The sequence below is a fragment of the Microtus ochrogaster genome, linkage group LG1, assembly GCF_000317375.1.
Source record: "Microtus ochrogaster isolate Prairie Vole_2 linkage group LG1, MicOch1.0, whole genome shotgun sequence".
Lineage (NCBI taxonomy): Eukaryota > Metazoa > Chordata > Mammalia > Rodentia > Cricetidae > Microtus > Microtus ochrogaster.
Genome location: NC_022027.1, coordinates 42,417,907 through 42,444,681, shown reverse-complemented (window position 1 = coordinate 42,444,681; position 26,775 = coordinate 42,417,907). Strand labels below are relative to the sequence as shown.

General features: G+C 40.1%; 1 protein-coding gene across 2 annotated transcripts in view; it reads right to left on the bottom strand.

Moving 5' to 3' along the window:
* Window positions 1-26,775, bottom strand: part of Slc4a4 (solute carrier family 4 member 4) — a 329,959-nt gene that overhangs the window by 54,232 nt on the left and 248,952 nt on the right. For both annotated transcript variants that reach the window (XM_013350885.2, XM_005359460.2), the window contains exons 14-16: window positions 24,923-25,194; window positions 12,192-12,262; window positions 5,100-5,291 (exon numbers count right to left, since the gene is read on the bottom strand). In XM_013350885.2, the coding sequence (XP_013206339.1) occupies window positions 5,100-5,291; window positions 12,192-12,262; window positions 24,923-25,194 (535 nt within the window). The remainder of the gene's footprint in view (window positions 1-5,099; window positions 5,292-12,191; window positions 12,263-24,922; window positions 25,195-26,775) is intronic.

The window sequence follows — 26,775 nt, the reverse complement described above, 5'->3', positions numbered from 1 at the left end:
ATCTTATATAGGCATTCTTCATATCTTTCAAAGATTATAGAATATGGCATTTTAAATGTTTTAATAACTTAGGACTTTTCATGACAATGAGACACTCTGAATATGTACAAGGGTATGGTTGTGCTATTACCTACATGTGTTGTATAAGAGGCATGTAAGCAAAGACAACGTAACAGCTGAAACCCATCTCAGTAGAAATCCCAGCTACCATGCCATCACTTTTCTGTTTTCTCAATTTTCCTACTTTCTTGGTGGCATTGATCAAGAGCAAAAAAATTAACTCATTAAAAATTGGGCTTATGTAGTAAAAGCTTTCAAAGTCTGAATTTGGGAGCTACTATTTCAAAATAAAAGTGACGTTAATAAGTACAGTTAAGATAATCACTAGTGGGCTGTGAGGCAAGTTAGCGAGATGGTGGACAGGACTGTCTGATGCTCTTCCTCCTAGAAATACCAGACCGACCAATTATCTACCCTAGAAATGATGTCGCCAGGCCTAAGGGACCAGGTGAGCAGCTCTACAGCTCATCTGTGTAGACTACAGGGACGTTAAGATACAAAGAGGCTAAGAAAACCATATGCTACACACATCACCCCTCTCCAAGGCCAGGCAAAGCAACTTAGAAGCAGTTGCCCTCTCCTGAGAGACAGGCTAGGGAGTGAGCCCACAGATACAAATGCTAGACATGCACAAGGAAATCAGTGTGAGGTCCAGACGAGCTCCCACTGCCTCAGCCTCTAGGTGGGTGCAGAGGATTGCACAGACTTAGTCAACTCAGAAGCTAGGGTTCTATAATTTCCCCACAAGTCTGTCTCTTTTCCATCCCATACCAGACTAGCCTCAGAGCCTTAGGGTACAAACTTCCCCAAGACCAGTCAGAGGCAACGGGCTCAGCCCCTAGGATGTCTTGGCCTCTAGGCCCACTCAGCACCAGGCCAGCATCTGTATTCCCAGACTACAGTAAGTTCCAGTCCATACCAGAACCAAAAGGCCTCCACGAAAGGAAGTTAAAATATAGACAATGTGCCTTTATTGACAGAAAACCCTAGAAATGCCACCAAAATAAAAAATTGGAACTGAGTAAATTCAGTAAAATTAAGGATATAAAATCAACATACAAAACCAATTGTGTTTCTATACACTATTACAAACTCTCCAAAAACAAAATCAAGTTCACAAGTTTTTACCCTTAGACAAAGGTCTAGAGCTAGACAATGACTATTGAATTGGAAAGGATCAGTTTCTGCAGAGCTGAGCTCTCCAACAGGTTACCCAATCATAAATGGACAGTCCTGAACACGTGTACATATAGGAAGACTATTTGTGTTCTGTAGGATATGTGGCAGTATGTTATGTATGTATATATGCAAAACACATCAATAATTATTGACTAGGTCATGCATTCAAGAGGGGATTGTTGGGGGAAGACACAGATTGAGTTGGAAAGGAAGAGGAAGGTATGAAAATGACTTAAATACAATGTACCCAAGTATGAAATTCTCAAAAAATTAAAATCATAAGGGAAAAACAATCCCATTTATAATAGCTACAAAATAATAAAATAATGAGTCATAAATTTAACCAAGATGAATTATATACTTTTAAAACTATAAAGTACAAAAAAATTAATGAAAAAAGTGATAAAGACACAAATAAATGAAAAGAGATCATATTCATGGACTAGAAGAATAAATGTTAAAATGCCCACAGTACTCAAAGAAATCTAATACAATGCCTATAAAATTTCCAATGACATTTTTTTCAGAGAAATAAAAAAATTCTAAAATCTATATAGATGTGCATAGCATTCCAAATAGCCAAAGTAATGTTGGGTAAAGAAGAATGCAGCTCTAGCCATCACAATATTTGGCTTCCAAATAAGCTACATAGAGATAGACAGAAGGATGGATGGATGGATGGATGGATGGATGGATGGATGGACGGACAGACAGACGGACTGATGGACAGAGATAGAGTTATATGTGCATATAATTTAATATATGTATGGAAATTATATTATATATCTATTAATTTTACAATGTAATAGAATAGCATATAGGCAAGTAGAACAGTCAGATCACTGAAATAAGAGCATTCATCAAGAGTCAGTTGATTTTCAACAAAGGTGCCAAGAATATACATTGGAGCGAAAATAAACCTCCTCAATAATCAGTGGTAGGAAAACTGGATATTCACATGCAGAAGAAGAAAAGCAGATCATTACCTCACACATTCAATAGTCAACTCAAAACTGATTCCTTAACTGGATGGACTGAAACCATAAAGACTTTAGAAGAAAACAGAACAAAAGGTGTTCGTGATGAACGTGACAAAGATTCTCAAAGAGAAAAACTAACATAGTACTTAATTTTATTGCAAGAGTTGACTCCATCCAAAAAAAAACATAGGAAAAAGGTTTTACTGACAATTTAGACTGTGTCAAATTAAAATGCTTCTCCTCAGCAAGGGAAGCGATTAGCAGAGCAACAAGGCAAGTGCCAAGGCTGTAAACATAGTCACCAACCATTCGCCTGCCAAGAGGGTAAGGCCAAGAATCTGTATGGAACTCAAGCACAAAACACATACAGTCCACTTTCAATGGACAGCACACTTAACAGTCAAACCTTAAAGGGAGTATAGGCTAAGAGATATGTGAAAAAGGCTAAATGATAGAATTGTCCAAGAAATGCAAATTCAATCTACAATGAGTGTGAACTCACCTATGTCAAAGATCACTATTATTAAGAAAACAAGGGATAACATGTTTAACACAGATTTGGAGAAAAGGGAACCCTTTCATCCTATGATTGGGAATGTTTAGTTTAGCTGTTACAGATAATGGGAGATGGTTCCCCTAATGAATTAAGAGAACGGTCATAAGATCCAGCACTCCGTTTATTCAACTGATAATGAAAGAAAATGAGTGTGCCACAGCCTGTGTGTGCTTCCCTGTATCACGGCTCCGTTCACAACAGCCAATCTGTAGCATCATCCTACACGTCAGCTGCAGATGAAGAAATGAAAACTAGTATATGCATATAATTTTCATTTTCAATGCTATTATATAATTATACATGTAATTGGAATACTATTTGGCATTTTAAAAGAAGCAAATTCTACCATTTGAAGCAAAACAAGGGAAACTGGAGTAAAAGAAGACAGACACAGAAGACAAATACTTCCTGATTTCACTTACGTGTGGAAACTCAGAAAGTGAGGCTCATAGACCAAGACAGCAGGGAGCGAGGGCAAAGAGGAGACACTGGTCAAAGCCCACAAAGTCCCGTTACAATGAAGGAGTAGGATTTTGAGATCACACATAAAATGGTGACTACAGCTCATGTATGATGTTGTATATTTCAAATTTGCCAAGAGGAGATTTTGTTTTCATTGCAGAAATGATTTAACCATGTGAAATTACAGATACATTAAGAAGCTTAATGGAATCATTCTACAACATAAACATATACTAATATGTCACGTTGTGTTCCATAGATGCATACAGTTGTTATTTGCCCATGAAAATAAAGAGTAGAAAAGATAGTTGGCTTCCATCTGAGGTTCGGCACAGGTTTGTTTTACAAATTGCAACATATAAGAGCTTTGCAAATTTTCCACAGTTCTACTGGCTATGCTCAAAACACATTAGACTTTGACAAGAAGTAATGATCTGTAAAAAATGCAACAAAAACAAACAAAGCCCAAGATCCCATGAACTGGTAACAACAAAGCGAAAACCACAATCCAGAAAAAATTGTCCTTAAACCTTCTACCCAGGAATCTATTCTATATGAAACTCATCCGCAGCTGAAGCAATGGGGTTCAGTACATCCTGAGTATGTGCTGTGACCACAAGGTCAAATGCATTCAGGAATGGCCCTAACCTGCGCAAGTGAAACTAGAAAGCCTGAAACAGCAGAAAGTGGTAAAGAGGAGGACCACCTTCAGAGCCAGGTTCTAGGTAACTTGTGTGTGTGTGTGTGTGTGTGTGTGTGTGTGTGTGTGTGTGTGTGTGTGTGTGTGTGTAGATCTGTTATCACACTGTGTACTAAACAAAAAACGGCTCTGGGCCTGCTAAACTCCAGTAAATAAAGATTGAATTAAACACTTTCCCCATTTCTCTTTCTGGAACATTTTTATTACTTGGCATCTACTTTTAGACACCTCATCATCAACTATAGTCTCTATTTTGTAAGAAGAAGTGAGAAGGTCCCACAGCTTCCAAGGCGAAAGTGAATGTATTAAATTTCATTTTCTAGGGATTAGAAAGAAGTTTCTGTCTACTGAAGTTCTAGACAAACCACAGTGAAGCAGTTTCATGAGGGAACAGGCCACTGATATAGATCATGCTTAATGCAGATTACCTGGAAATCTTGACCTCTTAAACACTACGAACTGAACTATAAAGCAAAACAGTAGCTTGGAAATATCATTTCCTAGCTTTGAAAACTTTTGGTCTAGTCTCTCAAAGAACTGCATCTTTGAATTTAAGTTTACATCAGCACACTAGCAGGGCCGAGGAAGTGTATGCAAACCAAATACATTCTAGGTACTACAGAGTATTAGGGGAAAGAAAATTTCGCTCAAATAGCCACACCATTCCTAGTGCACAACATTGTTTTGGTTTAGGCCCAAAGATTCCATTCAAGTATTAATGTCTAGTCAATGTTTGAGAACTTCTATGAATTTCTATACATGTATAGTCAATGATTGAGAAATTCTACACCATTAAAATTCCTGATTGACATGAAAAGGTTTTGCTTCTGTATTTAAACACTGTGGGTTTAAAGTGTCCCTTTCCTCAGCCATATGCACGGAGAGGGAGCACGTCAAATTGCTCCAATCCACCACACTTACAAGCACGGCAGCCAGAACTCACAAGGGAATTCTGAAAGCAAATCTTGGGAAGGTTTCTTGAAGCAGGACTACAACTATGTTAAATGTGCATTCACGTGAACAAAGACCAGAATGCATCATTTAAATGTACAAAGTAATATTGGACAAGGTGAACTGCAGGTAGCTTTTTCACTCTATGAAAGTGCATTAGAGGTGAGACAGGCCAAATCCAATGAAAAGTATTTAAACCGCAGGGACTTACCGTTGTTGGAAAGTAACGACTAGTTTTGAATTTTTTCATAGCCATCGAAGAGGTGTAAGTGCCCAGGAAGAGGATGAAGGACATGAGGGTGATATCCGGAACAAAATCACAGTTGTTTCCTACGAGTTTTCCTCCATACTTCAAACACTCCTTCTTTGACAAAGAGGCCCAGTCAAAGGTAGCATTATGGTACTGAAAAGAAAACAGGGATTGTTTTTGGGTTTTTGGTTTTTTTTTTTTTTTAGATAACATTGAAACATCTAAAGCAGCTTTTCATATTTGATGGACTACACTAGAACCACCCACAAAACAATCCGAAGATAACCGCTGGAGACGGCAGTCACCTGTCGCGGCCATGCTAGAGGCCAGCAATTACAAAGGGCACCGCGAGAGATGCAGTGTGGTAGGCAGTTTGCTCCTCCACCTTACAATCCACCATTTGTTCAACAGAAACAAACTACAAAGTCCCTCTTTCCTGCCAGCCTTCCTGTGGTCAAATGAGATACACGAATATCCTAAATCCCCAAACAGGAGACTTCAGAAACACATTTATTGTTCACAAAGTACTTACTTGTGTGTGCTTGGGTCCATAGTCACCTACCTTATGGTATGATCTATGTTCTAAATGTCAAAGGATAGTAACTAACCCAAAAGCAGGTTATTTATCTTATAAGTACACCTTCGTGACTGAAAAAATGATACCATCAAAGTGGCCAGTCCTAGATTTCTCTGTGTCAATCCTAATGCAGCATGGCTTTTTTCTTGTTGACTACGGGTCAGCACTTGGGACATCCATGAGCAGAATGGCTGTGATGCCTTTGCACCCCTTCAGCTGTGTGAGAGATCTCTAGCTCTGTGTTCCTGGGATTTCAAGCACATGGGTCAATATGTGTTGCTGTCCTGCTGTCAATAGTGTGCTTCTTTCTGGCTACTCCCCCCTATTTTCTGTATCTAATGCATAGGGGAATCTTCTTGTTGATGCCATGGGCAGATCTGCGCACCCACCTCGGCGCTTACCCAACCACAGCCGACCGCTTCTGGCTACCTGCTTTCTGCTCAAAGAGGGAAACTCTAGAACGAATTGTATTCCAGAAAGCCCCCATGGGGGGCTAAACTCAGCTGAGACACATCCTTATTCACGATTTTCCAGTCCTGAAATGTTTTTCTTACCCGAATTTGAGGCACCCTCTCAACTAGTGACAAAATACAGAAATCCCTGCAATAGGATCTACTTCTACAACAGTCGGCTTACTTTACGTACAGGACGACACAAGTTAATGGTCCCGAAGTCCCAGGGACTTTTTCTAGCATGGAAGAGTCTGAAGGAAACCTCTAGTCATTTGAGCAGGCTTCTCACCCTTAGTATTATTCAACAGTGCAGGGGTGAATGTTCCTCCTCTGCTTGAAGGTTTTCTGTGATGAAATTACTGGGTGGCTCATTCTTTATGTAAAACCATCTCTGTGCAGCTATTTCTTGTATTTGAGCCTTATTCAACAATTACCCTTTAAGGATACCGTTTTTGCTGTACAAAGAGCATTTGTTCAAACTGGGGCAGCAATGGTTGTTTCCTAGACCTTTTCCACCTAAATGAATGTCAACACTGTTAGTGGAAATGACTGGGTATCTCATCTGAGAAAGAGTCTAACTACTTCACTATCTGTATCTTCTTGGGTTCCAGGCTAAGGGGACATTATATGGTAATGAGTTCCTTAGAAATACCTTGCAAAGAAGTGCAGAACAGCAAATTTCTGCTGTCCTTTAAAGGAAATACTTCTACATCACCTCCAATAAATCAACATCTTTTACCATCACTGGTCCAGCCTGGCCTGAAAGGGAGGAGGTTTCCATAGAGCTCAAAAGGCAAAATGCCTGTCCAAGGTAATAAATATCAACTTTGGATCTTCACTTGAAATATTGTCCTGTTCCCTCCAATTGTACATAGTTGAGCTGCATAACTGCCTTTCATCGAACTCTGCAAGGTGATTAATCATGTCTTGTGTGTTTTATTTTTTAGATTTCCGCATATGGATGCTTTCAGGAGAATAGAGCTAACGTTTAGAGGTCATAATTGCTAACATATTTCTCTGCTTTAAAATCAGCAAAATTGTGCCCTAATTTTGCATCAGCAATGTAACATCAGCAAAGTCCTTCTCTATAGTTGGAATTTCCCCAGGGATGTACGAGACACTGAAACAACCCCAACAGGATTTTTTATCCATTTCCTAACAAAGATTAAAGTTCAGGTGAAAAATGGCACAGATATAGATTCAGAGATAGGTAGTTTAACTTCTTCCAGTTAGTTCAAAATGGCCATGCCAATATTGCAAAAGTGCCAAATGAATCTCTTATTGTTATGTGAAAAATCTAACCTCCAAACCTCATCTACAACAAAAGTCTCACATATAAAAACATCAGGCAACTAGCATATAGCTTAACATAGGTAATTTTTTAAAATAAAATTTATGGCTTTCATAAAACCTAAAGTGTAGCTGACAACCTAGTTCAACTTAGAGACCACAGAAAACACGCCAATATGATTTGTGTTATTTCCATTATTTCATGTAAGCTGACATGAAGCGAAGGTTAATTCCTTAAGACTTCAGATAGAATCTACATCACAAAGAAATATATCCAGAGCCATGGCTACCACCCAAGTTCAAGTCACCATTGTCTGCTGCGGGTTAATCCAGGAGACTCAGCATCTCATTGCCACTGTCTTTTATCTCTTTATAGGTGTTTCTCACATCTATAATTTTCGTCTTTATTTCTTATGCAAAGTACTCTTTGGTCCTTATGAAAAGGATAACGGGGATACAATCTCAGGACTCTCTAGCTGTTAGAATTCTCACATTACCTATCTTTTATTAAGATGCTCAGAATTTTGCATAGCAGTTACATGGCAGCCCATCCTCAATGGTTAGTGATCTGAATCTGGAAATCCTTGAAAAGATGTCTGACGGACTAGGAGAGATGCCAGAGTTGGAGCCATCAACTTGGGAGAGATCTCACTTGGGAATAATGACTCAGTACAGCTACAAATACGCTGAGTGAAAATGAGTTGAGCATCCAGTGTACCCACGAGGGCGGTGAGACACCAGACAAGGCTAAGGATGGATTTTGATGATAGGCAAAGTAGCACAACGGGCTGAAGAAGGAGTGGGAGTGAAAAGCTGCAATAGCAACTACAGATGTTAAAAACAAAATACCGTAGCAAAGGATATTCTAGAAGACAAGAGAATTGCAAGGTTTTTAATAAGGGTTTCTCAGGGTAGTAAACACAAAAGTTGTTCATCGGACAATACAAACCACCCAAACTTAACTACTTGTGGAGATGAAAAGGAAAAAGGGGTAGTGAGAAACACAAGAATGAAAAAAAAAAAAAAAGACAAGTGACAGACACAGATATTGATGTTGGTCTGGTGCTGGGCCAAATCTACAAATGATAACTTACACTGTCAAAGGACCAAGGGGACTGTGCCTACAGTAGGACAAAGGAAAGGAAAGAGCGGATTTGGTTTGGGGTATGGCAGGCACCAGAGAAGTCCCGTTAACTATGTGAATAAAATCCTTCACCGGACCTGGAGTATATGACATATTCAAAGAAGAACTGTGCCAATTTGTCAGCCCTCCCTCTGTGCAGAGGATAAAATTAAAGTAAACGTTCGGCTTAAAATGACCAGGTAAAATAAAAGATGTTCACATAACACTCAACCTTCACAATGACTGTTTATAGTGCAGGCATGTCCTATGCAATATTCAGAACATACTCACACTAAAATTATTTAATATTTACCTCATATTCAAATGTAATCGAATATTTCATATTTTGTTTGTTAAATCTGGCAATGCTACTTCATTTAGTTATAGGATATTTTAAATTAACAACAGTCGGTGGAAAATAAAAAACAAAAATTTCCCACAGGGAAATTGAGAGTGCACTGAATCCAAATACATGGATGAAATAATACAAGCTTTAAGGGAGTAAAACTGATTAAAGAAATAGCAACAGTGTTTACAAGTTTCCTTAGAGAAATAAAATGTTTGCTTGAAAATTACTCAATAATATAAAAAGTGTGCATGTGCATGGCTGGGAGACCAGACGAGGAAGTCAGCTATTACACTGAATACAGAGAAAATAAAATCTGCACTGAGCCCTGAGAGCAAGTCAGGTCTTAAAGCACTTTTCTCCTTCAAAGGTAAAGGGAAAAGCAGGCCAGCAAAGCTAAGAAACAACAGGGAGGGAAAACAACACATAAGGAAAATGAGCGGCAGATTGTGATGTGCATTTCGTTACGTATCAGCGCACACATAGGAGAAGAATTAGATACCGCGAGCAGAGATGCTCACAAGGAGACACACTGAGCCCTGTGGGAAGAACATATGAGCGCTCACCATGGAGGAGCTAGTTACAAGTGGTCAGATGGGCTAAACGACATTGTGTAAGGGGGTAGCCAGGGGAAAGGTTTATACAAAGAGAAGCAAGCAGCAGGGGGTTTCAAGAAAGAACAATGTCCTGGAAAGAGATGTCCAATCAATTTTCTGCATCTCATTTTCAAGAGAATTACTAAGTAGATTTCACCGCAATTCTTAAAACTACAAGGATTTTCTTAAAAAAATAAAGTTCCATGCTATCTCCTTCCCCAAAAAGTAGGAAACATGAGGCAGAACAGGCAAATTTAGGTAACCGCTGAGCCTCTGTCCACGTTTCTCTCTGATTTCAGAGTTGGAATTATTGCTCCCAGAAAAACATGCAAAGCAAGCTAGGCAATTTGTAAAAATCAGAGAGTTTAAAATCTACCAGAGATGAGGATGCAAAGCCATTTAAATAAATAAACTAAACTCTGAAATGTTGCAAGTCCCTCATGGTAAAAGACCCCCTGAGCAGCAAGGGCCATGTTCAGTGTCTGCTGAAAGAACTTAGGCATCTGCCCTACAAAGGCCAGGAAGAGCCTTCTTCTCTCAGAGAGCTGGGAAGTCAACAAAACTATTCCATAGGGCTTCCTGGGAACAGGAAACGGCTTATGTCTTGACTGTGACATGAGCATGTCACTGTAAACTCATCAAAAGGAGCGCGCCAGAACCGTGGATTAAAGGGACGCCTCAAACAAACTTAAAATAAGGCCAGAGAGGAATCTTGTGTAAGAAGCAAGCGCTAAGCAATTCCTTCAGTCATCTCTCTCTCCGGGATACTGATGTTAGATTCTGACACTGGAGCTAGAAGCTCCTATTTCATTCAGATATAGGGTACCACCAACTGTAGCTCCTCTCAAAGTCCCTTCTTCGGCGACCATGTAAAGAATTAGTTTGCACAATAAAGAGAAAGAGTCAGGGAGGCATCAGTAGGAAAGGAGGCAGAGATGAGTATAAAATGATGACAACAACAAATGAAAATACAGGAAGCACTGCCCTTACTCTTAGGGGAGCGAACCTCAGTGGTTCCCATCTGTCTAGAGCATGGAATGCCCCTCTTCCCTGAAACATGCCCACTGCCCAGGAGGACAGAGGCCTGGATCCTCCAACACCTGGAGCCTTGGGGGAGGAAGGCTCACTGGAGAGGGGCCGCATGGCGCCCTTACTGCCCCTTCTCTCATGACTAAACTATGGGTCAAAGGGAAAGAAGGAAACTCAGTCCTGAAGACCTGAAAACGGTATGTCCCAGGAGAAGGTCAGGGAGGCAGAGCCAGTGCACGGAAGCACACAGAGAACTTGTGCCTCTCAGAAGTAATGGCTTCCAAGTCTTCTCCACTAACATCACAGTTACGGAGGGAACTCAGGCTGGAGGTGGGGTGGGGGTCAGAATATCTATCTGAGGACAGTAACGCTGTCTGAGCGGCTGCACTCTGGTCAGTGCTGGCCAGCTGCTGAGTTGGCCCCTGTGGTACTTGGAAGACTAAGAAGCAATGTGAAAGCAAATGTGTTGGAAAACCTTATTTCAAATGAACTTAGGTTTTTATTGGCTTTTTTAAAAAAGCACAAAAAGAATTTTAATTAAAATTCTTTAAAACCTAGAAAGACGCATTTCCTCCTCTATTCTAGGCAAGTTCGTCTGAGTTGGCTGGCAAGGAAATTAAAATCTGAATCCTTCTATAGTGACTTTCAACATGTAGCCATATACTTACACATACACAGACACACACACACATTCATACATAAATTCACACACACACTCACATATACACACAGATGACACACACATACATAGACACACACATATACATCACAGTATGAAACATAAAGAAAGAAAGAGAGAAGGTTTGAAAAAAAGTCAGAAAAAAATCTAGAGGTAAGGAATGAAGTCAAGAGAGGCAGAGAATACAAAACAAGAGAGAAACAGGGTTCTGTGAGAACTGCCAGGATGGACACAAACAGCATCTCTGAAAGGGATGCTGTGGGCACTCAGGACATAATATCTGCAGAAGTGTTCCGGTCTCCTGAGAGATGGGCACCCTCTCAATGCAAGGTATTATGTGTTCTGTCTTTGTGACTGGGAGATTGATATTCTTTGGTCGGCTTCCATATTTGGCATAGGAGGAACAATCAGAAGCCTGAAACAGCACTTTCCCCATTTTCTCCAATATAAAAGTTTTCTCCCAGCATGTGACCTTCCGTGCAAAACAGCTCGTTTTTAAAACTTAGTTCCAGTGCCTTAAAGGTCCCTGGTTACAAGCCATGGGAAAGGACACCATGTGATGGACACTCAGTCCTTTCTCAGTAATGGGGGAAACGTCCTGCTGCCGTCACCCTGAGTAAAGGGAGGCCAGGGCCACTGGGGCAGCCAGACAAATGCCCCGCCAGGCCAGAATCAGGCATCAGTTCTTGTTTTCCAGAATTCTCATTGCTCTTGTAGAAACGTTTCAAGGTCACAATAAATGGGATCTAGCATTAGATTCTTTAAAAAAAGGTTTAAAAATAATGTTATATGAGTGAATGTCAATTTTACATCTTTGAAAGAGGATGAAAAGCTAGCCGTGGTGATGACAGCCTTTCCTTTGTTTCCCTCTGCAGGCAATGATGAACAACATTGCTAAATGGAGATCACACAGCACCAAGCATGAACTGCAAACTATGTGGGCCGTTTAAAAGTCACTTACCATGTCAGTAGCAGAAACCGTGGGCAGGTCCTCTGGGGCTGGTGAGGTATGGATCGACACTGAGAGGTTAACTGTAAGAAAAGAACAATTTTTGACTATGAAAAAAAAATACAAACAAACTAAATACATAATGACCTTTGAAACACAGGACAGGGCATTAAAAGTTTTGAAGCAACATACAAGCACCACGAAATTGTATGTATTGTAACCATATTCTCTGTACATTAAAAAATATAACAAAAGATTTAAGCAGATGTGCGTGACAGGCATTTAGGAGATGGTATTAAATTTCATTTCTGTTATTTTTCATCAACCACACACTAGTGTCTTACTGGTTTATCTTAGCAGAGGAAAAGCTAAAGAAATCTACTTGAGAAGAACTGATGCCATCCAAAAGTTGGGAGCAGTTACTAAACGTTTAGACCTTACAATGGCTTCTTTACTATCTCTAATTCTGTTCCCAGTGCACATCCAGTATACATCTGTCTAATGAAAGACATGCCTGCCTACTCTTACGCTGACACTGGCTTCAGGTCACAGTAAAAATATCACACTTCAGAGCTTTATTGGTTAAGCATTAGGATTTGTAGTGTTTAGAAAATCGAGCTGTGTGTGATAAATTCTATCTCTGCAAAATGTGTGAAAAAACGCTAAGCAAATGATACAATGAGGAGAAATATATACTCAAACTTTAAAACTTATTTTCATATAATGTGGCATCATTTGTAGACTTAAGATGCACCCTTCTGAAAAATTTATTTATTTAACTAACCTTTATTTTGGAAACATTTCATTGGTTAATTTTATTTTATAGATCTGAAAATTGAATGGTAATATTTTAATTAAAATATTTTATTTTATCAGATAGACATTTTTCCACTGACAGGAAGATTTGCATTTTAAACTGTTATACAGAGAACACACTTAATTAAAGGCAATATGAAACAACATCTATTAAGCTTTTATCTGAGAATCATATCATTTATTCAACATTTGATTTAAAAATTCATGTTAGGTTTCTTCCCAATCCAGTCAAACTCCAAACTCATTTTAGCGGTGTTTCAGAACTAGCCTATTTAAACCTTAAAAGAGAAATGCATGGCTGTGTTTGATGACTGAAATATAAAATAGGAGACCCATGAGAAGGACCAAAAGAGCATAGCTACTCACCACTCTTCCCTTGGGTCTACCTAGCCTGAGTCTCAACTCAAAAACACTCCAATTATTTATCCACAGTCAGTTAAAGCTGGGGAAGGGGTGTTCCTCCAGGAGGAATAAATGAGAATAAATAGAGATAAAGGAAATGGACAAGACAAAGAAACGAAAGGACAGGAAATGCTTGGCTTGCGTCCTAGTTTGGGTCAACATTAAAATCTATTCTGGTTACTGAAGTATGGGCATTGTAAGAATATTAGCCAGAAGGCACAGCCTACCACAATCTCCCCAACATGGCATGTGCAGTGCTTTCTCATTCTGTTTCATTACAAATACAAGAGAGTCAAGTAGGCTAAAGGATGCTTGAACCAAGCAATAAGACAAGATTCCTCAAAAACCAAAAGTATTAGTAACAAAACTATGTTTTTAGTAGTATTTTGTTCTTGAAAAAAAAAGCCATACAGTATATTTTCTTATAATATTCAATTTGTCCAAAATATGGGATTAGTTAGTATTCAAAGCATGGGATGGCCCTAAGGATTTATCACAGATGTGAGAGTGTCTGTCTAGCATGCATGGGGCCCTGGGTTTCATCCTCAGACTAGCTAAAGAACCAGGTTGGAGGGCAAAGATCAGAGGGAGAGAATCAGCAGTCCAATCCAAAGTCACCATGGGCTATGCAGCAAACATGAAGCCAGTCTGGGCTATTTAGACGCTGTTGTAAAAAATAGGTAGTAAATAAACAAATACATCACCCTAGAACACATCACAGGCAAACTTTCCCATGTGATCTAAGTACTGGACAAGACTCTGACACAAACCATGGCTGTTCTAAGTTTGCAATCAGAAGCATCGCCCGAGTTCAGAGCTTCTTAAATCTTGCACTCTTCCTTCTTTACCCACATCCCTACTCATCAAGATCTAGAGATGGCGTCTATGGGCCAAGAATTCAAGGTGGGACCGTGCTCACGAATGAGTCAGCATCCGTGAAATCACAGGCCAGTGTCTGGCAGGCTGCTCTTCCTCAGCTAGCTTTTCAACGCGACTTCATCAGCTTCCCAAACGTCTCTGCCTTCTAACCATGGTTAAATAGCTGGGGAACGTGTTCAAGACTCTAAGTCTGGGAAATAATTATAGATAATGTAGATATTAAAATAAGAGTCTGGACTCTCGGGAACTGCTCCCAAGTTTTGGAAATGCATCAATCCCACTCAATTACATCTCTTTATATTTTCAGGGTTCATCTAAGATAAAATAGAGCACACTGGCTCTAAAAATCCCAGAAGAGCCGTAGCTAAAAAAACATGAAGAAGTCTTCTATTTTCTCTGCATGTATATATATATATATATATATATATATATATATATATATATATATATATACACTTCTATAAACACATATTGGCAGAGTTTGGTGAAGTCCATAAATGAGATTAAAAGTAAATGTCTTTAGGCTCACTGATGAGAAAATGATCGATTACAGCTGGGCTCCTGATCCACAAGGGCCATTGGGCACCACTGAGATCCAGACAGAGTATAAACACTTTGGCAGCCAATTGCAGACTGATCCACTTAGAAGGCATCTGCAATCTCCTTAATTAGGATTCTGGAAAGGTCAAAAGGAAAAGCGCAGACACCCTGCACTCTGTCTTCACTTTCAGCTCGGCTGCAGGGCGCAGGGAAAAGTGCCGTTCTCTATTTCAGCTAATGCAGGTGGAGCCAAGCATAGCCAGGGCAGCCTAGTCTACACAGTCCCGCAGCTCCACCCCTTTCCAGTGTTTGGATTTTCACTTCCTTGCTCTTCCTTCTTACATATCAGTGTTTCACTGGCCCTCTGGAATGGTGGAATGCAGGCTGTCAGAAATAGTTACTGTTAAGGTGTGTCCGCCATTTTTCAATCTTTTAAGCCAGCCTTTCCTTTTTAGTGCTTATGGAGAGGTCTCGCAACAGAACCAGGAGATAGAGAGACTTCACCTGCAGGAGGGGGCACGGGTCAGTGTTGGCATACCTCTTACACAAGGTAACTAACCCTCTGGTTTATTTTCCAGAGAACAAATGCCAACGCTCCACATGGTCCGTCTTTACATACTAGCAGGAATTACAGAATAGGAAGATGTACACGCTCACTTGAGGCCAGGTAGTCCAATGTGAGCAACAACTGGTTACTTCAGACAGGACTGGCTATGGTGTTAACACAATCACAGACAAGAGGCCTAAATTTTAACTGTGCCAGATTTTGAACACAGGGCTCTAAAACTCCTTCCACTAACCCTGGTCTTGAAGAAGTTACATCACTATTCCAAATCACAGATCTTTCATTTGTGGAACAGAATTTGAATCCAATTACCCCGTAAGGTGACGAGGCAGAATACATGATGCACTGTAGGCAAAATTGCTAGCCTGATGCCACTTTCAGGTCACAGTTAAGTAAATGGTGCAAGGTTACTACTAACTTAATGACCCGGAGAAAGCAGAGCTTGACCTCGAGTAGGGGATGTCAGCTACTTCCCGAAGGTGTTTGTGATGATTAAATCTACTGATATTGTGCTATTAAAACAGGTTTACTGAAATCCCCAGGTAAATGTCTTCCATTTGGATGGTGGTGATTAAATATCAGTCTAATCTGACTCTATATCACAACAGCTTGTCATGGCTACAATACACGGAGCCGAAAACAAGGAGAACCTTAAGGTTGCTCTATAATCACCAGGCTTCGATGGTTTATTCCACTCTAAACCTTCTCACTGCCTTAAGGAACTGGAGCAAGTGGGAAAGAGATATAAGATAAAACTGGATCTCCTAGCTCTAGGAGCACGACATTATTCCAAGGTTCTAGCTAACTTGATTATACCATCTTTCTCAATACAGTTGAGTCTATACCTTAAACATGCAGGTCAGCAAAAGAACAAAAACAGCTTTTATAGATCACGGCAAAGCAAATCAGGATGATTCTATAAGAAAGAGCTATGAGTTACCACTCTCTCAAGCCCTAAATCTAAAAACAAAGTTGTATAGCTTTTGAAACTTGTTGGTTCTCACTGCTTTCATTTCCCTAAGAACTTGTTTACCAAACCCCATGCTTGAGATTTTCTGTGAGTAGCAAGTTACTTAGTTCGTCGTCAGCCACTGACATTCTTACCACACGTTTGCCCAATATGCTGTGCTGTGTGTTAAAGAGCGGGAAGTTAGAGTGGACGGACAGGTGGAATGTGCTTAGCCATTGTTTCCACAAAAATATCTCCTCCGTATCCACCTATGTGCCACAGACATTATTCCAAGGGAAGTCATCCGAATATATGCTTTATATAAATGCAAAGCTAGAGAATATTTCCAGGTCCTGTGATAATCCACTCCTTGCCCATTTCCGATCTCTAGAAGCATCATGGGAAGCTGCTGAAATGTGGGTTAGAACAGTGAAAGGAGACTGAGCTGGAAGTGTTTCCGGCGTGTGTGGCTTTCTCAAGAGCCACCATGACCGTGAGTGACAAAACACCAACTGTGCTAAATGAAGGAAGGTCTCAAGGACAAGCGTGAGGAACAGCACAGCGCAACACACACTTTCAAGTTTTGCTATTACTTTATGATTTAAACTGACTTCATAAAAAAAAGGAATGACCTACTATAAAAGGGGAATTGCATTTAATTTGGCACCATTCATAAAGGATGTTATGACCATGTCACATTTCCTCATTTTCTATAACTTGGCTTTATAATTATGAAACACATATTGACTACCCCACTGGGTCACAGGATTTACATTGAGCCCAGTATTTCTTCTCAATGGTGTTAACTTATCATAGTATCTACCTATTAGGCAAGAGAAAAACTATGCACAAAGAAATGACAATGAAATTCTATCTTAGTGACAACAGCTTCACAGCATTCGGATGCCTCTCCGTGCTTAAATAAAAGAAGGTAAGGCACTGCTAATTCGGTCACTTGGCTTGGCCTTAAGTGTGCACACCAGGAGAAAGGCCATTGTTTACTCTGAGAGATTACAGACAACTGTTCAATGTCTGAAAGAGAATAATCTTCACTTAATCGCTCATCCATTATTAAGCACGTTCTCTGTGCAACGGTTAACAACTAATCAATAAAATATAACCCCTCTGTTAACGACACGGTGTCTACCCCTGAGGCCATTTTTCTTGCTTTTATAATTTATTGTTTTTAGCAGGGCTTCTTTCTCTCCCAGATAAAGGACCAACACCTGGCCAGAAAATTCATTTTGACCTTTCTAAACTATTAACACACCCTGAAGCATGTGTTTATCACAACCTTTACACGTTTTACAAATGAACAGAGGGACAAGAGCAAAAATTGATTTCTAAAGTCTGGGTCAAAGGAAACTGGACCTCCAGCCATATGGAAATAATTAACACTATTTATAATAAAAATAAACATATTATTATGATCAGAACATACTGCTGAACATTTTTTTCAACAAAAATATAGTTGTGTGTGTGTGTGTTCTATATCTTTACAAGGAACATAATTCTTAAAAACCGATGAAGTAGACTCCCAGTACAATTCTGATGATGGATAAAGAAGAAATGTTAGGGGAGAAATAAAGGTGAGTTTAAGGAAAAATGGCCATGTCTGTTTCCAACTTAAAAGGTCCTAGCACTCTTGAATCTATGAATCACATAGATTCTCTTGAGATGAACTGAACACCTTCCTCTTAATGCTAGGATTAGCATTCCTTCCTCCTTCATGACTATGGATATAGTACACAGTAAGGCTCCGGACTCAGTGGAATACTAATAAACACTCTACATGTGCTAAACTAAGCCTAGAGGCCTTCCCTTAGACACAGGTGCAAGTGTTTCCTGATTGTCTACAATAGCACACTGGTTATTAATGAGTCTCCGGGCTCTGCTTGCAGTGAAAGTTTAATGGGACCGAAAGGAAATGTGTAAACAAGTGGGGCTTTTCTTGTAGGACAATAAGAATTATGGGGGGAAAAAAGAGACAAATTTTGATACGGTATTGATATGCCAAGCAGTTATAGACACATTATGCCAGTAAATGTCAATAACAAACCCCCAGTCACAATATGAATGCATTTCACAGATTACAGAGCAAAGAACTTAATTAATTAGTCTATCTTGTGGCCATACTGCTACACGGTGTCCAAGGTCAGAGTTCAGATTTTACTCCAAAGCACATGTAGCCTATGTTACAGCTCACGGATGACTTTCTGCCCAGGGAGCCTGGTAATGAGAGAAGATGTGGTGAGCTGCTTCCAACTTGACATTTTTGTTTTTACACTGGACTTCTGAATTATCGTCTTTCTTACATACTTCTGCTAGGCAGCCAACAAGGTATCGTGCGAAATAGATCTATTGTCTCTACATTCATCAGCATCTATCCTATGTCTGAGAAAAAAAGGATGTTAGCATACAAGTCATGTGTCTACATATGAATGTCAAACTTTCTGGATAATTTTCCTTCTTAATTCTTCAGTGAATCGAGACCTATTTGAGTTACCAATAAGTAGCAGAAGCTAAAAGAGAAGAACAAAGGATCATGAAGAAAAGGACAGTCAGGAGGTGGTAAGATTTTATAGAAACTTGTAGGAAGAAGAAAGATCAGGAAGGGTAATGAGAGATGACAGCCCAGCAGCCTAAAGCACTCGCTGGTTTTGCACAGGACCCAGATTTCTCAGCAACCCCATGGTGACTAACAGCTGTCTGTGACTCTAATTCCAGAGGACCCACAGCCTCTGGAGGTACTAGGTACACATGTAGTTCACATATATACAGGCAGATAAAACATTCCTACAAGTCAAATAAAAATGAAGAAATCTTTAAAAAATAATCAAGAAGGAAAAAAGGAGAGAGAATTGTTTCACAAAGACAAAATTGGACACATGTGGTATGAAATTGCAGAGGTGGAGGTACTGGGGATTAATAGTTAAAGCAAGAATGGGGTAGAAGGATGTGGAGAAGGAGGGAAGAGAGGTGATTTAGACAAAACTAAAGATTCATGAAGAAATCTTGGGAAAACACTCTAGTTTGTAAGTTAATGCAAAAAAAATAAATAAATAAAGATGACACACATCTTTAGCCTCAGCACTTGGGAGACAGATGCATGTGTATCTCTGAGTTCAAGGCCAGCTTGGTCTATAAGGAGAGATCCAGGACAGCCGGGGCTACATGGAGAAACCCTGTCCCAAAAGAAAAATTAAACTAAGAAAAAACACATTTTAAAAAAGAAAAGGAGATTGAACAGAAGTACCCTGTGTGTGTGGGTACACAGCACTGCTCCAAGAGGACCTGGATTATTCAACAAAAATCTCAATGCCAGACATAGATTACTGTCATACAAATTCTTAGTCAGAGAGGCCACAACGGCACCCAAAAAAACACAGGCTAATGCATTGCTCTTGGTTGCCCATAACTAGGTTGTAAGAGCCTATTTCTGAAGACATTGAAGGACATAAAGTAACCAGTCTAGGTATTATGGGGAACTCTCTTTCTCTACTGACTAACTGGTAGGAAACGCATGGCTGGGAAGTCACAGATACAGGGGGAAATCTCCTGTTATTGTTTTGCTAAATGGTCTTGTTGTCAAACTCTCTCTAAAATAGTTATGCATATATCCATAGATTAGTACTATTCTCCCTTTGGTTAGAGAAGCTTCTTTGTGCGATGGGCAGTGTGTAATGAAGTGACTCATCACTCGCCCAGGCACTGAGAAAAAGGGACTGTGGATGCTCAGCCCCAAATGCAATGTGTACTCTACCCTTCTGATGCCATTCTTCCCCAAGGCCCCACGGGAAACACTGTGGAAGAGGAAAATTTAAAGACTCTAAGGACCTGAGGATGGGCAGGAGCACTCTGAAATGTCTGTTGGGTGTGACATCACTGGTCCACACAACAACTGATAGCAGCCATGGCCGCTGCACAACACCCGAGCCAGTCAGAGTTGCAGCATGGATGAAGAAGAAGCTCACAAGACCCCAGACAAGAGCGGAAGAGCTGCTGGCAGCGGTTGGCTCCATTCTCTTCCAGGATGTGGCCACTGGTAGGCTGCCCACACTCCAGTGGAGGGCTCTATAACACGCGCGTGTGGATGGCACTGACTAAACTCAATAGGCTATGTTTTCCAAAGAGAAAGGAGGACAAGAAGTTGGCAGAGGGACTCTAGAGAGTCTCAAAGGAGATGCAGCAGGGAAGCGTGTGGACATGCTCAAAATGTGCTATGAAGTTCTCAAAGAATAAAGAATAATACATGTCTGCACTATTAAAACATGAAGACATTTCAAGGGCTATAATATACTATGGATGTGTGAATACAATCCTCCTAGTGATTAGTGTGGCTATAATACATTATAAACACGAATACAGCCCTCTTAGTGATTCGTGACCCCAATTTCCAGTTCATTCTCTGTTTGCAGTATCACGGTTCCATCTGATGCACACGGCCCCAGTGGTGAAAAACAAGCCATCTGCCAGTTTAAATATTATTGACTCATTGACTGAATTCTTTTACTAGGAGTGCATGTTGTGATGAAAGACCAGCCTTTTGTTGTTCTTAGAGCGCTTCCTTGAGCTGGACGTGCAGCGCTCCCTTGCACTGTTTCATTTTGTTCCGCAGAAGTAATACAATTATGATGAGTCTCTGCAGTTCGCTGTCACGACAAAGGTTAGAGGGGAGTGCTGTGTAGGAACTATCCAGTCATTTGCTTGCTTTTCTTCTTTTCTTTTTTATTTTTCTTTTCTTTCTTTTTTTTTAATTTTAAAATCAGGTTATCACTGTGTAGCTCTGGCTGGCCTGGAACTCACTATATAGACCAGACTGGGCCTGAACACACAGATCCATTGTCTGTACCTCCCAAGTGCAGGTATTAAAGGCATGTGCCACCATGCACTACCTATAGTCATTAACTTTATAGAGATTAGAAAAAAAAATGAGTCTTAACAAAAATCAAACATCCTGTGGTAGTTTGAACAAGAAAGGCCCCCTCAGCTTATGTATTTGAAGGCTTAGTCAGGAGGCGGTACTATTTGAAAAGGATGAAGAGGTGTGCGCTTGTTGGAAGAAGTGTGTTACTGGGGATGAGCTTTGGGGTTTCCAAAGCTCATGTCAAGCCCAGAATTTCTCTTGGCCTATACATCAGGATGCATCATTTACTTCTTCATCACTGCACCTGCCTGCTGCCATGCTCTCTGCCATGATGCTAATGGACTAGACCTCTGAAACTGTAAGCCAGCCTTCAATTAAATGCTTTCTATACGAGAGTCGCCTTTGTCGTGATGTCTCTTCACAACAATAGGGCAGTGATTAAGACATATCTACATGTTGTTTTCCAAAACACAAGCAAGGCTCAGAAATGTTCAGTTCCTGTTATAAATTTCAAGACTGATGCTTTGCACAGCCTGGACTTTGTACACACAGATAAAAAGGAAGTGAAAACACTGTTGTCCATAACTGCATTGCATATGTAAAACTGGCTCAGCCCTAAGTGCCATCTTTTCATACAAAGACACCTCCTGGCAGTCAAAACTTCATGGAAAACTGCATCCTGTCTCTTTACCCCATCTCTCCTCCCTTCCTCTCTTTCTCCTTCTGTCTCTCATTCCCTATCTGTCTCTGTCTGTTTCTTTCAACTTGAACACACTTCAGTGATGCCTTCCTTTGTCCTGTATTAACTTGTCTGCAGGCATCCCATGAAAAGAAATGAATGGAAGTTTCCATTAGAGATGGGTAGGATGGGGCCAGCACCTGATCTATCTTTTGTGTGTGACAGGTGTGCAGACAAATCCCTCAGCCATCTTCACAAACACCTCACACCTCAAAACAGCTGAGTGGCAATTATTTTCCTTTAGAAAATCTTGCTGAATGATCACCCAGACTCGTGTAATAAGTCACCATGCAGACTTTTGCATAAATACATATATGTATGTATATACACATAAATAAATAAAATGGAAATTTCAAAATCCCATTATCAATATGCCTGTGAGTTCCTTTTCTCCTTCCTTCCTTCCTTCCTTCCTTCCTTCCTTCCTTCCTTCCTTCCTTCCTTTCCTTCCTTCCTCCCTCGTTACCTCCCTCCCTTCCTTTCTCCCTCCCCCAAAGTATTGAGGATTGAACCCAAGGCCATGCATGTACGAGGCAAGCATCTGACCTACTGAGTTATGTCCATAGTCCCTGAATCCAGTATTTTCACTGTCCATACTGCCCTCAAGCTCAGACTAATGGTCTCCATCGGTTTTAAACATTCTCTCTCCCAAGAAGAGCCCCCACATAGCTGCATTTCTCTGGGGTAGGAACAGGTGCGATTATTTTAATACTTGTCACAACTCACAAGCCACTTTGGGGCTTTGATTTGGAGACAGATTCTTACTCTGCAGGCCATCTTGGAACTATGTAACCCAGGATGTCATTGAACTTGTGGCAACACATTTGCCTCAACCTCCAGAGTTCTGGGATTACAGAATGCAATGGCTATTCTTAGTTGTCAACTTGATTACATCCAGAATTAACTAAAATCCAACTAGTTGGGTACACCATGAGGGATTTTTCTTAATTAATTCATTTGAGTGGGGAGACCCACAATTAATTAATATCTTTTGAGGTGGGAAGATTCACATTTAATCTGGGCCACATCTTCTGGTGGCAGCCTCGTGGAAGAACATGGAAGAAGGAAGCTCTTGACCTTTGTCTGTTTGCCCTCGAACTCACTGCCAAGTTTATTCCCTCACTGGCATGGGAGCTTACTTCTTAGGGATTTCAGTGTTTAGTGAAGACCAGTTGAGACACAGAGCCTCATGGACTGAACAACTACTGGCCTTTCCATTGGTAGACAGCCATTGTTGGACTAACTAGACCATTATAATAAATCCCATATACATGTATAATGTATTGACATATTATAAACATAATGTGTATATAATGAACATATAAATATATATAACGACTATATGTCAGTTCTGTTTCTCTAGAGAATCCTGAGCAATACACAAGCACACACCACCACGTCTGACACAAGTCACATTTTAATCTGTGGGATATCTGTGCACTATCCCTTAAAGCCTATTAAAGCTCTGCAATAGTCAAGTTCATCTCAATAATGAAATCTCAATCTTACACTTCTCTACCTTACTCTTAAGTATACGGGTTTGACATTAATGCATGTTTATCATCTTTCAACTCGACCAGAAGAGTTGTGGATGTGAAGTCCTAGATACCCACTGTTCTCATCAGTATCATGACTAATGGCCCCTGAAGGGCTCCTCTCTTTTTTACCACCCAGATGGATATCAGTGTTCCCAGGGTATCTGTCCCCTCTACCTGTGAGGAGGGGAGAATGAGTCATAACACCAGTATATCTGGGAGCAATCTCAAAAAGCCTCTCATAAGCACAACAAACCTTTTACTTTCATATCCATATTCATTTTGTATCTGGTCTATAGAGCAATCCCATTTCCTTTACCATAAATATGAAAATTCTTAGTCTCAGAATCCAGAAGTAAAAGTGGATTCCATAAATATGCCTCATATTTATGTCCTGAGCTTATCTCATCCCAGGATTCTGTTGGACTCAATTCACTAGACTTTACCCAAAAATCGTGAAATGCATATCATTTTTTACTTTAGGGAACACCATCCTATAGATACCTGTACATTATGGTATCTATCCATAATATGTTTGTCTTTAAATTGTATAATGCAAACACCTACCCCTTACTCTATTATGGCAAATATACAGCAAATTGCTCAGAGTGAGTCTTTTTCCGTAAGCCTTGTGTTCTATAAAGCAATGTTAAACTATTCTGAAATTATTTTAATGACTTTGAACACATTTTTATAAAAAAAACTGATAATGACTTAAGTTTGGATTGACAGGTATTAAATTATTAAGATGTACAGTCCCATTCCTCACCCAAGAGTTGCTGTGCACTCTCCTGAGTTAATGACATAAATCTGCCACTAGCATATTACACACACACACACACACACACACATGTGTATGTATGCTCACATGGTCACCTTCCTTCCTTCTTCTTAGCTTCTCTTCCTTACTGACACTGCACAGCCAAGTTAGACTAAAAGGTCCCACTTTATCCATTAGAGGCCTCCAATCTTAACTTCCTTTTTAAATTTTATGATTCAACTTATAAAAACTCAATTGGTACATTTCCTTCTATAGTTTAAGGTAATTGATTTAAGCATCATTTAAAAGAAGAGATATTCATCACAATCAAGATGCAAGAAAATGTGAACTAGTTCAGAGGAACTAGAAGTTCAGAGGAACTAGAAGTTCCTCTGCTCTTTAGACTCATTATATCCCATGCCTGTGCTCCCCAATTATCTCATAAAACTAAGAATAAAGTACACATCCATTCCTTGTTTGAGGTAATCACAAAGTACCGAGCTGGCTATGTTCCCATCCTCACAATCCTGCTGTCATTTCCTCATTGAATCACATGCTGCAGACACCTCAGATGCCACGTCCAGTACTACAATTCCTCAGGGAAAGCCAGGTCAGACCTTGCCATCAGGAGCATGAGCTCACACCTTCCTACAGAGGGGGTGAGCGCAAGCAGGATGCAAGGTTTCCTTACCCGGGTCCGGCGGCAGGCAAGCACAGGAGAAGTGTGTGTTGTATCCCACTTTGAAGTCTGAGTTGATAGGATAGTAGTCGGCTAGCTTGATCATCTTCTTGAAAGCGTCGTAGATGAAGATGAAGCTGATCAGAGAGGAGAAACCTTCTTCCGTGAAACGAGTGAAGTACTGAACCAGGAAGCTGGCATCAGTGGCCACCAGAAGGAGACACAGGAAGGCTGACCACAGGCCAATCCAAAGACGAAACTCCAAGTAGTCAAAATTATGGTCCCTGGAAAGAAAAACCAAAAAAAAACAGATATTTTGACTATTCCACCAAGAAACAAGACGAATCTAAAAATCACTATAATACCCAGAGAATGGCTGTTAAAAGATCCCTTCAGACACTGCATATAAAGCTCAATTCTATCCAGCAAATAGTAAATTTAAGGATTTGATTTATTTGATATTATTATTCTATCTTTAGAAATGACTCTAAAAGGTTTTTTTTTGGGGGGGGAGGCTCTTCGAAAGTGCACTTAGTGTTAGAGAATAAAGCTCAACTACTTTTCTCTTTTAAAAAAGTAACTTCTGAGGTGGAAGCTTCCTCCCTGCTAGCTGGCTTTCACAGAACCAAAGGGTAACTATGAGAAACTTCTGGGAAAGAAACAATATCCATGCTCTTAGCCAGCTGTGAACCCCAAGAACTACAGAACAAATCTGACATGCAACATAGGCATAGCCGTGCATCAGCGGCCTGACTATCCAGAGAAAACCAATTATTCTCTGATTGGATCTGAGGCCTGCTCTACCAGAGGAACCCCATGCCTGGTACTGTAAATCTGCCAAAAAAGCAAACCCATAGCTGGTGAGGTCACAGATCCTAGACAGGAACTTAACATTGTTGTTGGGATAGACAGACACAGTGTAAAAATGCCTACTAAACATTTATGTCTATAGACAAATACTATTCTCACTTTAATCAGAAAAAAAACCCTCTTTCTAGTCAATGGCAGTGAAACCGGAGACTCAGGGATTCTCAAGATACTGACGATAAGTGATAACTGATTGATCAGTCCTACAATATTTATAATATTAATAACATCTGTGCAAGGCTGAAGGAATAGTGTAGCAAAGTGGACATAGAGAATATAGACTATAGAAGACAGAAGAAATCTGTGCCATCTTCTGGAGAAGCACAGAAATTACAATTGCCTGCCCACTGTCAGAATTCAAATTCACTTGCCTGCCCACTGTCAAACCCACCAGACTCCAATGGATAATACCAAGCATGTCACACAAATGACTCTGCTTGAACTAGGTAAGTCACAATACACTAAAAAGGGTATCAATCTGGAAAGCGACTTCTAGGGATAAGAAAGGGTTAATGGGGATGGAGGAGAGATAAGAGAGGGGATGGGTGAGTATAACTATAATGCAAATACAAAATTGTTAAAGATTAAGCTTAACTTAAATGTTTTTTTTTAAAAAAGTATTCATGGCGCGTACAGAGTAAACTGTTTAAAAGCACTTATATGGGGTGTATGTGGGGGCAACATGAGTTTTACCAGTTAACGGTGACAACACTAACATCAGTGTGCGCTAGGCACTCAACTCAGGACCATCTTCTACTAAGGGAGACAACATGATGAACACAGTTTTATTATAAGATGCTAAGTGATTGTGCCATGAGGAAAGGGTAAGTAATTTTGGGAGAGAATGAGGCGGTAGAAAGGAAAGCAATACCACTCTTGGGAATATACCCAAGAAAGGGCTTATCATACAACAAAAGTATATGCTCTACTATGTTCATAGCAGCATTGTTTGGAATAGCAAGAACCTGGAAACAACCTAGATGCCCTTCAATGGAAGA